General features: G+C 40.8%; 1 protein-coding gene across 1 annotated transcript in view; it reads right to left on the minus strand.

The window, feature by feature from the left end:
* Positions 1-1,152: 1,152 nt before the first annotated feature.
* The window catches only part of OSBPL9 (oxysterol binding protein like 9), a 96,038-nt gene continuing 81,700 nt past the window's right edge, over positions 1,153-15,490 (minus strand). Inside the window, 14 exon segments of the mRNA XM_048498967.1 lie at positions 1,153-1,794; positions 1,876-2,011; positions 4,504-4,595; positions 5,144-5,222; positions 5,392-5,532; positions 5,621-5,655; positions 5,658-5,689; positions 6,512-6,622; positions 6,847-6,931; positions 9,534-9,708; positions 10,067-10,152; positions 11,674-11,792; positions 12,089-12,201; positions 13,134-13,293. Of these exon segments, the coding sequence (XP_048354924.1) occupies positions 1,720-1,794; positions 1,876-2,011; positions 4,504-4,595; positions 5,144-5,222; positions 5,392-5,532; positions 5,621-5,655; positions 5,658-5,689; positions 6,512-6,622; positions 6,847-6,931; positions 9,534-9,708; positions 10,067-10,152; positions 11,674-11,792; positions 12,089-12,201; positions 13,134-13,293 (1,439 nt within the window). The 3' untranslated portion in view covers positions 1,153-1,719.

A 15,490-nucleotide genomic window follows, 5' to 3' on the forward strand; every position in this document is an offset into this window, starting at 1 on the left:
CCCACCCCCCCCCAAGAGAAAATGGCTGCTTTTGGAGGTAGACCCTGCTGAAGTTGCTTCCCTCCCCCAGACTTTGCATTCCCAAGGCTGTACCCCAAATCTCCATGAATTTTACAACCTGGAGCTATAAACCTAAGCAGGAACTGATTTCTGTAGTTGGGACATCTGTTGTGATCCCAGGAGATCTCCAGGCTCTACCTGGAGAATAGCAACTTTAGACAGACAGAAGGAAGCAAGAAAGGGAGACGTGTGATGGGGACTTTCAGGAAAAAGAAGTAATGGAGGAGGGGACAATAAGATGCTTCCTGCAGGTCCCCACTTGTCCTTCTCTATTAGCAAAAACAGTGATTAAGCTTAGTGTACACGTACTTAAATTTGTATGCATAGAAATGTTAGGAAATATTACAGCTTGGCATTCTTCCCATTTCTAAGAGAGACCACAGAATTAATTATAACTCTTTTTTAGTCACACAATGTTTGGTATGATCCTGAACATCATTCTGCATGGAGAAATACACTTCAGCTACAGCAAGGGTTTTTGGGGGGTGGGGGTGGGGGTTGGTATTTCAAGTATGCTTTTCTTTCAGTATGTTATCTCTCAGTCGTAAGGATTGTGGGCCAGTTACTTAACGCAACTTCATAATGTGAATTGTTTTGGAATACTGTCAATTAGTATGATTTTGTTCTCATCATAAAGCTAGCATAAGGGGGAAAAAGCAAAAAGCAAAAAAACTGGTCTTAGAGGACATTGATGCGTAAGGTCATCGTGAGTCAGAAATGACTTGATGGCACTTAGCACATGCACAACTTGAAAATGAACAGCTACAATAAAATAGAACAGAACTGATGTAAGAATTAATTATCTCTCGCTTTGTGACAATCATGTGAGTTCCCGCAGACATTAATATCACCTACATTATACTGTTGCTGTTTTAAAAATAGTGTTTGGAAATTTGCATTGAACTTACAGCTGTGACGCTAAACGTTTCGTTCTGCTCCTTTATGCAATAGAAGCAAATGGTCTTGGTCTCTCAAATCAGCACTCTCTCTTAGCAGAATAAACACCAAATAAATGCTATCTTTGTGTTGATGGGAGTACTGCTTCAAAGCATTCTTGCTATAAAATGTTTTACTATGAAATAAAACAATGCATACATTTGAAAATTATTTTATGAAGCATTATAGATGCACCAGCTAGAACCAAATGTTTACCTATCATTTACATTTTAGTTTCTAAAAATACCGAGTTATTTTAGGGAAACATGGAAATGCCAAAAGGAATTTTTTTTGGTAAAATAGTAGTTGGTAAATAGCATGTTCTAAACTTCCAGAACAAATTTTCATATATACATAAGAAATAAACTGGCTCAAATGAAATGAAATCATTATGCATTATGGAGTATGCCAGAGTCATATGTATCTGGCATCCAATGCCCTGTTGCACCTTTACAGTGGTGGTTAGAATGATCATGATGGGGCTCAAGCCCAGGTTTTATTAATTCTCCTAAAAGAATGGGAGGTCAGACAGGAAAGGCCAATATAAATTACTGCTACACAGTCAAGGCTCTTCCTGTTTTAATTGTATGCTGCATCAGTAAATCCAGTATCCCTGAGAGGAACAACTGTAACTGGAGGAGACAGGCCCTCCAAAAGAAGAGTACTTGGAAGTTACAACTACCACCACTAAGTCAAGGCTTGAACTTCATAAGCATGGCCCCTTTAATATTTACTGGCAGCAAGTCGCTTGAGTAGTGGTTCATCATAAACCCAGCATTCTCCATCTTCATGGAACAGCTGTAAAGAGAAAAGTATATTCAGGGTCACAGTAATAGGAAGAGTTGGCAACCAAGAAACTGTTTGTTTAGTAAGTCTTACCCTTGTCTCCCATGGAATTTCTTTCTCTTTTCTGGCTCGGGCTTCAGCTCTTTGCCTTTCCTCGAGCCTATGCTTAGCTTCAGTAGCTGCATCAATGTCTCTGATTTTTAAGTTGTAAGTTACATCTTTCCATAGGCTAGAAGGAAAAATTATATTTAGCCAAAAATGCAGAAATAAAAGAGGCTGCAGGTTCATACTATGACCTGACTATTCACATCCAAACAAGTTCAAAAATGGTTCCGTCAATAAGCTAGGTGCAGATCAAAGATAGCTCGTTTGCCAAGTTGGTTCTTGAGGTTTCCACCATCCTGGCAAGTATAAGAGACTGGCTCACCTCATGTTTTACCCTTCTTGTACTTTTAATAGATCATATATAAAATACAAGATATTAAGTATAGATAGACATAATTGTGAAATACAAGAAATGTGTATGCTTAGAGGTGGGATTTAGCTGGTTCGGACCTGTTTGCTAGTAGCAGTAGCTAAATGGTTGGCTAGTTTGCCGAACTGGTAATCCCACTCCTACTGAAAGTTTGGAAGGCAGCCATTATGGATCCCAGCACCAGTGTGTGAGCAGGAGAGAGGCGGTTGAAGTCCTTTATATCAGGGGGGTAGGGAACCTCGCGGACTCTCAGATGTTCAGGAACTACAATTCCCATCAGCCCCCTACCAGCATGGCCAATTGGCCAATGGTAGAAAACTGGTGAAATACTAAGTCTGGACCCTGACCCTGGCAGGGATTCCCTTGCACTAAGGTTTCAACCCAGCCCTTTGGCCCCTCCTCCGGAACACCCTGATCAGGAGTTTGCTCAGTAGGTCGGTGAGTTAGTTTCCCACACTGGGGGTCAGTGGCAACCCCACTCATGGCCTGGCGTGGTGGCAATTTTGGCTGGCTGGCTCCTGAGGACTCGTGTGCTGGAAGGAAGCCCCAGCTGCCAGCCAAGGGTGCCACGGCTCCAGGCCTTTGGGAGGCCAGACGCAAGCCTCCGGGGGGTGGGGTGGAACTTCCTTCCCAAGGCTTGTGCGTGGTCACTTGCTGTCCTGAATGCTGTCACTAACACATTTGGCTGGGGGGCTGGGGCTTCCCTCCAGCACAGGAGTACTCGGCTTGGCCCTCAGCCAGCCGGGTGGTCTCCACAGGAAGGAAACACAACAGAGGCCCCCGAGCTGGCTGGGGGCCGAGCTGAGGACTCCTGTGCTGGAGGGAAGCCCCAGCGGCCAGCTTCCCTCCAGCACAGGAGTCCTTGGCTTGGCCCCAACAAGCCAGGTGACATCCGCCAGGAGGAAGCCCTGCAGAGGCCACCCAGATGGCTGGGGGCTGAGCCAAGGACTTCTGTGCTGGAAGGAAGCCCCAGCTGCCAGCCAAGGGCACCACAGGCCTTCAGAGTGGAGAATCAAAGGTAAAATAGAGGAGGGGTGTGGTGCAGCCCCGGGTGCATAGGGGCCCGACAGAGATCCCTGTGCAAATGAGCCCTCCCAACCCCAACCAGCCCAGGGATCCAATGATTGTTGGGCAAACGAGCCCTCCTGCCCTCCCCACACCCCTCCCCACCCCTTTCCATCTCCCCCACCCTAGTAATCCCTTGCCACCTTCTCCTATCCCTACCCACCCTTTCCCACCCTAAGCTGTGATTTGATGGTGATTTTGGGGTGACAGTGCAAAAATTATGAGGATTCATGTGTTTTAACCACATTTTTGTCCCACTGAGGTGCCACGGAGTATGGGATGCAGGATTATTGTGTTCAAACATGTGTCTAGGGGGTATGAGCTGTGGTGTGCAGGTGATTTTATTTATTTATCAGATTTAATATACCGCCCCATCTTCAAAGGGCTCTTTTGGGGTAACTAAGTGGAAAAATCACGAGGATCCACAAAATAATATTTTCACCACTGCGGCACCACGAAGCAAGGGATATGTGATTGTTGTGTTCAGACATGTGGCTAATGGCTGGAGGAGTTGTGATGTGCTGGTGATTTTGGGATGACTTAATGCAAACATCATGAGGATCCATGTTTTTCAAGCAGGTTTTTGCACCACTGCGACGCCACAGAGCATGGGATGTGTGATTGTTTTGGTGCTGCCTGTAGACTAAGACATATTCTACAGCTTCATGGTGGTTTCATTTCATCCAATGCAAAAATCAAACATTCATGAGGATCCGTTTAAAATCATCTGGTCCTGGCTTTTACCCAGATTTGTGAGTTGGGCACATTCTATAATGTGATGGTGACTTTGAGATGACCTGGTGCAAATAAAACTTTGTTTGGTCATGGTGGGGGAGGGCGGCTGCCCACATGCAGGTAGGTGGGTGGGTGTGAAAAAGATTTTGCTCTAGGCTCCATTTTTCCTAGCTACATCTGTGCTTCCATAGAGGTGTGCACCGGGGGGGGGAGCAGCTTGACAAAGGCCTTCCAGGCGCCTTTTAAGTTGAGGAGCACCCAACGTGCCCGCAGCAGGCTGCTGCCAGGTCACACTTCAAATTCGGAACCGGTTGTTAAATTATTTGAATCCCACCACTGTGTATGTCCCATTATAATACATCAAATTTTGACACTGCTGATGTTCATTAAGGGAACCAAGACTAAGTCAGTGGGACAGCCAGAAAAAAAGAGCTTTAAATTCTTACCAGCGGGATTCATATTCTTCTTGATCTTCAAGCTTTCTTACTTTCTTCTTAATGATAGGCATTTTCTTGGTATCTATAAAGACTACATTCTCCTAAAGGAAGAAAGACATTTTACATTTGTAAACTTACATTTATTCTTGATTAAGTTTCAATTGGTGTCAATACTTTTCCTTACTCCCAAGACTTTCCTAAAGTAAATTTAATGCATCCCAATGTGACCAGCTGGAAGGGAGCAGCAAGGTATAGCCCAATTTTGTCAGATCTTGGAAGCTAAGCCGGACCAGCACTTGGACAAGAGACCCCCCCAAGTAAGATTCTGCAGAGGAAGACAGTGGAAACCACTGCTGCTTCTCACTTGCCTTGAAAGCCCCTTGATGGGGTTGCCGCCAGTCGGCTTCAAACTTGACGGCAGTTTACACATCAAACCTTGAGCAACCTTCATAAACCGGCAGCAATACAAGCTGTTTACCGGCAGTTATAAGCTTTTCACCTACTTTGAAAGAGTTGGTTTTATTCTCTTCTTCAAAGGTCACTGGCTGAAGTCACGCGCGATCTGGGTAAAGAACAGTTCTAAGGAAACACAAAATGCATCAACATGCTGTAGCCAGTTTGCCAAACGGGAAAAAATAAGGCACTTTACCCCTGTTGCGTGTTTTGCATACATGACACCATTCCATTCTCCTTCGATTGAGTAGAAGGATTTCTTGTCATTTGGAGAACTAATCAAAAGAAAAAAAAAGCCATCACCACCACTTTAGCCTAACAATGCTTGTAACACATATTTGCCCAAAACTCCTTAGACTGCCCTCTTCTGCTCCATCTCTCCCACCCTAGAAGTAATATCTTCTGCTTGAAATGAGTTTGAGTAAGACTCCAGAATATACTTACAAGATTTCTGCTGTAACTCTGTGCTTTTTCCCACCATAGAAAGGCTTTGTATGGAAGATTATGCTGGCATTATAGCCTGTCTTGGAGCAGCTAATGTTGCATTCTCCTCCAAGCTCTATCCATGGCACTGTGAGAATAGATCTGTCAAGGGAATAGAAGTCACTTCAAAGCCTGTGGAAAGAAGCCTGACCGCCGCCGAAAGTAGCAGAAAATTATGAGGACAACTTGCCACCCATAACCATTCGGCGGGAAAGTCAGAACCAGCGATACTCATCATAGTCCAGGCATGACACACACCCTGCAGAACAAAACGGCAGCATAAGAATCAGGCATGCTTTTCAGGTGAAGAATACCCCAAAGAACAAAGGTGCCAAAGTACGCTTAACTGCAATGGCGTCGCATGTAAGCTACTGCGTGTGTTTCTGCCGACCAGTTTGGAGCAACCTGGAACCTTCTGCATGCCAAGCATGCATGCTACCACTGAACCACGGCTCCCTCCCACAACACACTTAATCTGTTTTGTTTATTTAGCCATCAAGTCACAGCAGACTTATGGTGACCCCTGTGGGGTTTTCAAGGCAAGAGACGTCCAGAGGTGGTTGGCCATTGTTTTCTTCTGCATCATGACCCTAGATTTCCTTGGTGGTTTTCTCATCCAAATACCAACCAGGGCTGACCCTGCGTATCTTCCAATATTTGACGAGATCAGGCTAGCCTAGGCTATTCAGATCAGGGCTTACTTTTTAAGTAATTCTAAACCATGCTGTAAGCCCTCAGGGTTCAGTTGATGTCTTCCTGACTTAAGCCAATACGCAAAAAAGAAACCAGTATAGCCATGCTTGCCCCATCCCCTGGATCTGGGGAACAAAGTCCACCATCTCCTATCGAAGCATTCTGTCCTCCAAACCACGGGAGAAGTACTTCTATATCTCTTACCCGGTAGAAAAAGGAATCACTTGAAAGCTACAGAAGTTTTTGTCACTATTGAAACTTTTTTGCCACTTACAATGTGCTTTCAACGCAGCTGACTATTAACGCCTGGCGTCGGCTATGACTTTGATTTTACCCACGACTGTTCAGGAATGAGGAAGCAGATAAGTTACATGTTTCTAGAACCTACCTTGACCTATATTATGAACACCAATTGACATTCCCAGAAACTTTGACTTGGTCCAGATGTGAGCATTGAATTGAATGTTTTTGGTGAAGCATTCTGCATAAAATGCTGAAACTTGAGAAGAAATAGATATAAGTAAATTACAAAGCAAAGATTTCAATATATAGATAGATTTCAATATATAGATTTTAATATATATTTGCTTCCAATAAAGAAATCTGCAGAGAAGCCAGAAATACTTTCAAAATCAGCGAGCAAAGTTTACAATCAGAATGCTAAAAACAATGCTACTGATTGAAGAAAAGGAAAAACAAAACTCCAAATAATTAATTACATACTTGGAGGGTGGTGAGAAACTTGTTCTGCTACAAATGTTACACTGTTTTTGGTAATCCATGGGATTGGTCCATCCGAAACAGTCTCCTGTTAAAAAAAAGTGTTTCCAATTTTTACATGTGCACTACATGATGTTTAGAGATTCTGGCTGCCCTGAGTACAGGACAAGATAAGAGTTTAGTATCTTCCAAGTACACAAGGCATGACATGTAGAAATTATTCAACAGATCTAGTTCATTTGTGTCGCAAGTTTTCTTTTGTTTTTGCTATAAAAGACTAATAAAATCTCTCTGAATAAATGGATGCCATTACTCAAGCCTTTTAGAAGGCAGGTTTAACATATCTACTACCCCACTGAAGGGTATGAGGCTGAAGTTGGGAGAATCCAATCCTCAGACTAGAAACAGGATGTTTCTATACAAGAAATGCAATACAGCTGAACTGTTCAATCTGCTCTTTCCCACACATTTGTGAATACAATTATTTGAACAGGGTGTGGCTTACTGAAATCTTTGCACAGAGATGTTCAAAGCATTAGGATAATGTAAATTGAAGGATTCAGAAAAATATATGGAAAGGTAGAGAGTAAATTAACAAGTTTACTATTATGGTTAAAAACATCTACCATGTCATCTGGCCTCCCGTGGGCACAAGGGAGGGGAGGGGGTAGCCAGATGCCATCCATATTTTTAAATGGGTTCTGTTTTTTATGTAATTAATATTTAAATTATGTTTTACTGTATGTTTTAATCTTGTTGTAAACCGCCCTGAGCCCTCAGGGGGAGGGCGGTATATAAAACTAATAAATGAAATTAAATTATATATGTCACAGCAATGCTTTTAATTAAAACAATTATTTGTTTATGCAACAATAATGTTGAGTTTTTAATGCACCCAATAGCACTTTTGGTTCTGCTGCATTATACTGATATAGCTACCCTTTTCATTAGAAATGCCAGGTGATGTAAGTTTTTATTTCCTACTTTCTCTGCAATGTTTATTCTTTCAATGTTTTCCTATGATCTCTTTCACACTAAAAGAGGCAGAAAACTATTAAAAATATATAGCAACAAGTTTTATGACCTACAGCAAAGAATAGCTACACTAACAAAACATTGGCTTTGCAAGCAATTTAAATGCTAGAACCAGAGTTCTAATTAGCATGATAATCAACTGCAGAGTCTAGTAAAGGAAAAATTTAACCAGCCATCCAAATTTTAAGGATTAAAAATGCAATTCTCTTTTCAGTTAAATTACACTATAATATGACATTAGCCATTTAAATTTACTGTATAAAAAAAGATGAGTACACACTGTTGGAGAAAGAAGCCTTCAAATAAAATTCGGGGGTGGGGGGAGGAACAAAATGTAGGTGTCAGAGTATTCTTGCTTTAGTGACTGGTGGCCCTGATGTCCATTTATGTAAGATAGCAAAGCTGCTTCTATGGTTGAGTAACAGCTTTGTACAGGGTCTACATGTAGATTTTGTCCACAAACCACACTCATTACAAAAGATACAGATTACATAGACAAGGCCTGTGCAAGTGCCAAGTCTACCATGTTAAATGTTAAATGAGAACAAAGGAGGCAGACCATGGGGATGGACTTGTGCAATCCCAATCAAATCTCACACTGGTCTATAAGAACTATTCAGCAAGTGTTTGTGCTACACAGATACATTTCATATGACACTCATTATCAGAATAGATGTCCTATAGAGACAATGCAGTTGGTTTCCAGATACAAAAATGGGGAAAAACTGTGCTCTGTACACAAATCAACAAATATATATTCACCGCATGAAAAGTACTACTTGGAAAGATACTATCAGAGGTTAAAGGGTCCTGGGTTAAAGTATGCAGGGGTGTGGGGTGTAAGAGAGAACAGATTGAAAGAGACCAACAGTCACTAGAAAGGCTTCCAGGCAATTGGATGATCTCAAAAAGATCCTACAGGGCAGGGGTCAGCAACCTTTACCACCCAAAGAGCCATTTGGACCCATTTTCCACAGGCCTGAAGATCTACCAAGCCGGAAAGGTGGCTCCGCATGGAGCCGCCTCCGGTTCGGTCCCTCCACTCACCTTTCTTTCCAGCGCTGGGAGGTGGAGGTGCCGGGCAGGGAAACCCCCTCTGTCCAACAGAGCAGGCAGCCATGTGCTCTGTGGGGCAGAGGGAGAATGGCGGCTGCTCTGCCCATACTACCCTCTGACCTCCAGGGGTTGGAGGGCAGAGTGGGCGTGTCCCTCCAGAGCAGCACTGGAAGGAGAGGTGAGTGGAGGGGATGCAAAAAGCGGCGCCCTCACACACGGAGCCGCCTCCAGTTCAGCCCCTCCACACACCTTTCCTTCCAGGACTACTCTGGAGGGCTGGAGGGACACGCCTAAGCTACCCTCTGACTCCAGGCCACGCGGAACCACAGTATAAGGCTGAAAGAGCCGCATGCAGCTCCGGAGCCACAGGTTGCAGACCCCTGCTATAGGCAATATTAAGCCAACAGCCTACTTGCAAAAGACAGCATGGTGGGAGAATGCTGAACATATAAAACCACATATCAAAGATGTGTGACTCAAGGAACCCTGAATTTAAAATGCCAATCTCTCTTGCCAGCAAAGAAGTTCAAGAAAATCATTTTGAGATGGTTCAAGAATATTCACTATCAAATACAAGTCATTTGAATAATTTTACTAACCACATTGTCTTCTTGTTCAATATCTGGCAACACCCAGTGACACCGGAAAATTTCTCCCAAGATGGGATTGTAAGGCTTTTTAGCAACAGACCCTTTTCTTCCTGCATGGAATGCTGAAAGGTACCACTTCACCACGTGAATCATTCGGTCCTTTGGATCTTTTTGGTCACTAATACTAGAGAAAACATGAGAAGTTAGTAAATCTTATTCTGAAATCAAACAACATATGCAGTTTAGTTCAAAACCAGTTGATAAATTCTGATTGATGATTTAATTATACACAAAGAACACAGCCATTCCTATCTAAAATACATTCTTCAGAAATAATAGGGGATGAGATTTGCAAGACTGACTGCACACTTGCAATGGTGTAGCACTACACCGCCCAAAACCACTTCTATCCCACAAGCAAAGAGAAAAAGAGTACATATTTTGGATGAATTATTTAAACTTGATGGACTTCCCTAGGTTTGGATCAAAGGCAAGTCAGTAGTAAATGAACAAGGCCAAAATGTAATCAAAAGTCTCATTACCTCACAAATAAGTCAGGATGTGCAAAGAAGTCAGCATACATTTCTAAGAGGGATCGTCGTTCCAGGATAAAAGTTGGAAGAACTACCTGAAGAAACAACATAGATGTTTTTAACAGAATTAAATAAATTGTATACACTAAAGTTTACAATTAAAGAAACCCATTGTTTTACCTGAGTTAAATAATTTTAAGTTTATACATACTTCTACCACCACTCAATGTATTACTGTATTTGGCATATACCACATAAAAAGCCTCTTCTAGGACTTCTACCATATGTTCTTTCTTATACAATCATATATCAAGGAAGAAAAATTTAAAGGAAAAGAAGAATGATTTGGATTCAGAGAAAAAAAATTCAGTACTGTGTAACAGAGTCTAAAAACAGTGTAATATTCTTCATAAAAGGAGCTTCCATCCAATATTTTCAGAATTTTAATTTAAGTTGAATTAATTCATTGTAAATAGAATAGATTCTGTAAGTTGAACTATTTATCTTGTTTGGAGAATCCTTAAAGTATTATACTACTATCATTTAAAGATAACCATGAAAAAGAATCTTGAAACCCAAACAGATATTAAAGCATAGAATCTACCAATGACTGAGAATACCTAATATTTCTAAGATCCTGAGAACCTACATCAAACTTCAAAAATTTTCTAGGCTACATTGCAAGGAGAACTGTTAACATAGCAGAAATTATTTTAATAAATATTATAATTAGCAACAAGGTAGGTTAATAAAGAAAGCCAAAATTATCCATAGTGAAATAAATGCCACCATATAAAGTGTGTAAACAAGTACTCTTTTCTTTCTTTTGTTATAACTAAAGTTGAACAGTACAAAGAATATTTGGTAAAATTCAGATTCGGCTTTATTCAGGGATAAAATTATTGATATACCCAAATAAGCTGAATACCATATTTGGTATACCCAAATGTATTTGAATATCCCGAATAATTCAGGTCTGTCTTTTTTTGTGTATATTTTAGCTGTTTTTTAGGTTTTTGGCTTACAAGGAGCACATTTTTAAGCTAGCAGCACCAGAATTGCAGGGTATGTTCAGGAGACTCTCCTGATGATACCACCCAAGTTTGATGAAGTTTGTTTCAGGGGGTCCAATTTTATGGACCCCCAAAGGGGGTGCTGCCATCCCCCATTCTTTCCAATGGGAGCTAATAGGAGATGGGTGCTATCCCTTCCCCCACACACAACAGATACTCTGTGACTAGCCCAAGGTCATCCAGCTGGCATGTGCTGGAGAGCACAAGCTAATCTGGTTCACCAGATAAGCCTCCACAAATGGCAGAGCGGGGAAATCAAACCCGGTTCTCCAGATCAGAGTGCACCTGATCTTAATCACTATACCACACTGGTTCTCAAGGAAGCATTATGTACATTATTTTGTTTTTTGAGGCACCAGATTGTATCTATGCTACTTTCAAATCATTCTACTACCAAAGTTACAAATAACCCACTGGGAAAACACAACTGTTCTACATTTTATCAGTCCTTTGATTATTCAGTCATCCAGTCTCACTCCAAGTTTAATAAATCCAATAAAACACTAATTTAACATTGTTCATGAAGCTTATTTATAATCTTACCTTTGTTAGGTCCATTCCTAACCTAACTTGTGATAAAAGGTGCATGATGACACTCTTGTGTTCTTCCACTGACTCTCCTTCAGCATCATCATCTCTATCGTCATGTGGATCAAAAAGATCTATAAAAAAATTAATCTCCTTCAACAATGCTTCCTGAAATATGTAATAAACTACAACCAAATATACATATCTAAATTGGCATATAAACCTGTTATTGTCCATAGCTATTTTTTTTAAATGTAGAAGTCTTGAAAAGAAGTATGTGAATAGTTGTTACAGGCCACTGCTGCAACTCTTGCTTGATATGTAAGTGAGTTAGCTGCCTTTTTCTGCCTGAAATGTATTAACAGCTTTCAAATGTATTGGAATTTGTAGATGAAATATTTTGGCACTGCATTGTTTGTGAATCTCTTACCAGCATCATTTGTCCCATTTGATAAGGAAGAATTGAGGGATTCTGCTGTGTCCGGCCGTTTCATACTACTTCCTGTGCTGCTACGAGTTAGAACTGCCCCCGACCCTGAAGAGCTGGAAAAAGATATAGTTATTTTGATTTAAAATGTGTAGATAGTTGAAGTATCCGGATATAAAATTCACATTCTTGAGGACTAACAAAAAAAATATGAATAAATTCCAAAACCTAAAAAGAACAAGTGCAGCTTTGAAGACCGGAAAACAGACAGAAGCAAGGCTCATCTCTTCTCTCCACCCAATTTCTTAGATAAGGTAGGGGGTTTAGAGGCACAGCTTCTGGCACACATAAGCTACAGGGAAGACCAGTTCCAAAGGAGTCTGGCATTTTTCTCCCTGTTCTTCTGTGCTATAGAAGAAGTAATGGAAGAGATGCAGAAGAAGGAGGCAACCATCAGCCAAGTCAGAAGTGATGCATTCCTCCCCCCATCCCACATAATGGCCATTCTTACCTAGGTTGAACAGCAGAAGCCACAGAAGCCCATCCTTATGCCCTCTGGCATAGATACACATGCTGTCCTTGTGTTGTTGTCTGCAGGGGTCAGCAACAGCACACTAATTTTTTTTCTTTAAGAGATGCCAGAATTATCTCCACACTGCAGATGTGGAGCACTGGGTAAAGAAACAACTACTAAGCCAACCTGGCAAGTTCCTAGCAGAGGAGAGAACTGGTAACTTCCAACAGACACTCAATCCAGTTTTCATGGATGAATCCAAACTCTATTTAGAGGTAGTGCATAATTTCTAGATGCATGTTGTAGAGTTTGCTGCCCTCGTAACTGATTTAACCCGATCAATGGAATATTTCAGACCAAAAGCTATTTTTGATATTGTACATTAAAAACAAAAACAGAGAAAATTGGGCAAAAATATAATTCTTACAATTTCTACAACACATGATAATTGAAGAGATTCATCATTCAACAGATACATATAATTTCTGCTTGAAAATAATGGTGAAAAGTTGTGTAAGTTTCCCCATCACTTACTCTAAGCACCTCTTTGGGGATGAACTGCTCTGATAGAATTCATCAGCATCATAAAATTCATCTTCACTGCTGGAATAAGAGAAATCTGGAACTGTATTTGGAGAATGATTGACATGGCTTGGAGAAGTTAAACTGCTGCTTGGTGCCGAGTGCCCACTGCCTGTAAGGATTATGCCAATTACAAAGAACATGTAGTTTGTGAAAAAGTTATTTTCAGAGTAACTGAACATATACAAAATCGATCACTATTTGAAACAGAACCTGGCCCTGCTCTTCATGAATAAATAAATCAGGAAAAGGGTAAGAATTCGGTAGGTGACTGATTACAACTGTCTTCTTTCCACTTCCTGCTAACAATTCAGATTTCAGAGTATGGGTCAAGCAAGGTGAGATATTAAGAGATCTGTAAGTTGATCTTCTGAGCATTTTGAAAAAAGTAAACTGCAGGCCTATGGAAACTGACCTTCCCACATTGCTAGAAGCGAACAACACAAAGAAAGGACAGGGCCTGCATCATTCCCCACTTTCCAAGGTGTACTGCAGACGTGGCTTCCAGTAGGTGAAACCGTGCAAGGCTAGAAGGATTAACCCCCAAACCCACCTGTACTATGCAGGACTGAACCAAACTGGGATCACCCAACTGTAACTGGGATTTGAAACACAATGGGACAAATCCTTTCTAATTTAGACTGCTAGGTCACTTATGCTGGATGTGAATTATGAAGGTAAACAGAAAAGAAGTGTTGAACAATTGCTAGCCAGAGACCTTTATTTTCATACTAATATACAGCCTGTCACCAACTAAGCACTGATGACTACTTAGTTATTTTAGAACTGCTGTTACAGATATGGTCCAGTAGAACAAATTATATCAAATGGATTCTGTAAATTGTTTTAACCTGTTTTAATTTATTTATTTTGTTTACTGTTTTTGGCCAATCGTATGTAATATTGTGTCTGGCCTAGTGTACACTGCCCAGAGCCCTTCGGGGATGGGCGGTTTATAAATGTGATATATAAATTTTTTAAAAATGAACACATGATTTGATGTTCAAAAAGCCGACTACAAAGCCACTGCTGTTGGTGTGAATAAAAAGAACATCATTAAATAATTTTCTCTGGAAGGGATTAATTTGAAAGCAGATTATTCTTTTTATAGACGAGTACAACTGAGGGTTCCACAAGCTCCATGGCACATGTACACTTTTCCATATACCCAATCTAACTTGAGCATCTAGTCTATTTAGTCTATTCTGATATATGCCTCTGTCATATTTCAGAGAAACAATTCAGAGAACCTCTCAGGCTTTCCTCTAGTGTGTTACTTTTATAGGTTTTCATCACCTTGCCCATACAGTCAGCATCTCCACCACCTACTCCCCAAACCACCAAGTAACACCATACAATCTGTATGTTATAAAGGTAGCAAAAAACTGTCCAGTTGCTCTCTGGCATACGTAGAAGTGTGGTCCAACTTCACTATGTGATCTTGCTATATCCACTGGACACAACTAAGGATTTTATTATAACTGGAAGTTTCTCAAACGAGAGCGTGGATGCATAACCAGGGGGCTAAATGATTGTCTAGAAACATAAGCTACGGTTTTGATTTAAAGTTGACAGAACAAGACTGACAACTATGGGGAGACTCACCAGTTTGGGACAGCCTTCTCACCAATGACATACAGATGTCAGCCGATGCAGTGATGTCACTTCCAGGCCAACCAGAAGTGACACCTTTATGTTTATGGCAATGCTTCAGCATTCAGTCAAAATTTTATCATTTAACCATAGGGTTTTTCTTTCCTTTTATTCCTTTAGAAGCTCACTGATTTACAAATCTTGAGCAGCAAAATTTTTTTCAAGTTCTTCATTTTTTGGACGTAAGGGATAAAGGGACTGAGAACATTTTTGATACTGTTGAAATAATATTAGGATCATTACCTCTAAGCAAAGAGATTCCAAAATCTAAGCAAACAGATTCCAAAATACAGGGAGGTGCCTGATCCATAATAAGTAGCTTAATATAGTAATCCCTAATATTCTTTTTTAAAATCAGTATTCAAGAAGAACACAAAATGACCTGTCAATCTCATTAAGGTCAAAATAACAATTCCAGAGTTTTCATCTGGATTCTAGAGTTTTACTGGGAAAGCAATGATGTCACTTCCAGTAGTGCTGGAGGTGACATGATTGCATCACTGGAGATCACCTGCCATTTTTCCTCTACAGCTCAGCTAACCAGCAATAAGCCATCTCTAACCAAAGCACGAGACCTGACAATCTTATTTTAATTCCTTCCTACTGAAGAGAAAAGGTGGCCTATAGAATTTCCCACTAAAATACACCACTCCATT

Source organism: Sphaerodactylus townsendi, linkage group LG05 (assembly GCF_021028975.2).
Source record: "Sphaerodactylus townsendi isolate TG3544 linkage group LG05, MPM_Stown_v2.3, whole genome shotgun sequence".
Classification (NCBI taxonomy): Eukaryota; Metazoa; Chordata; class Lepidosauria; order Squamata; family Sphaerodactylidae; genus Sphaerodactylus; species Sphaerodactylus townsendi.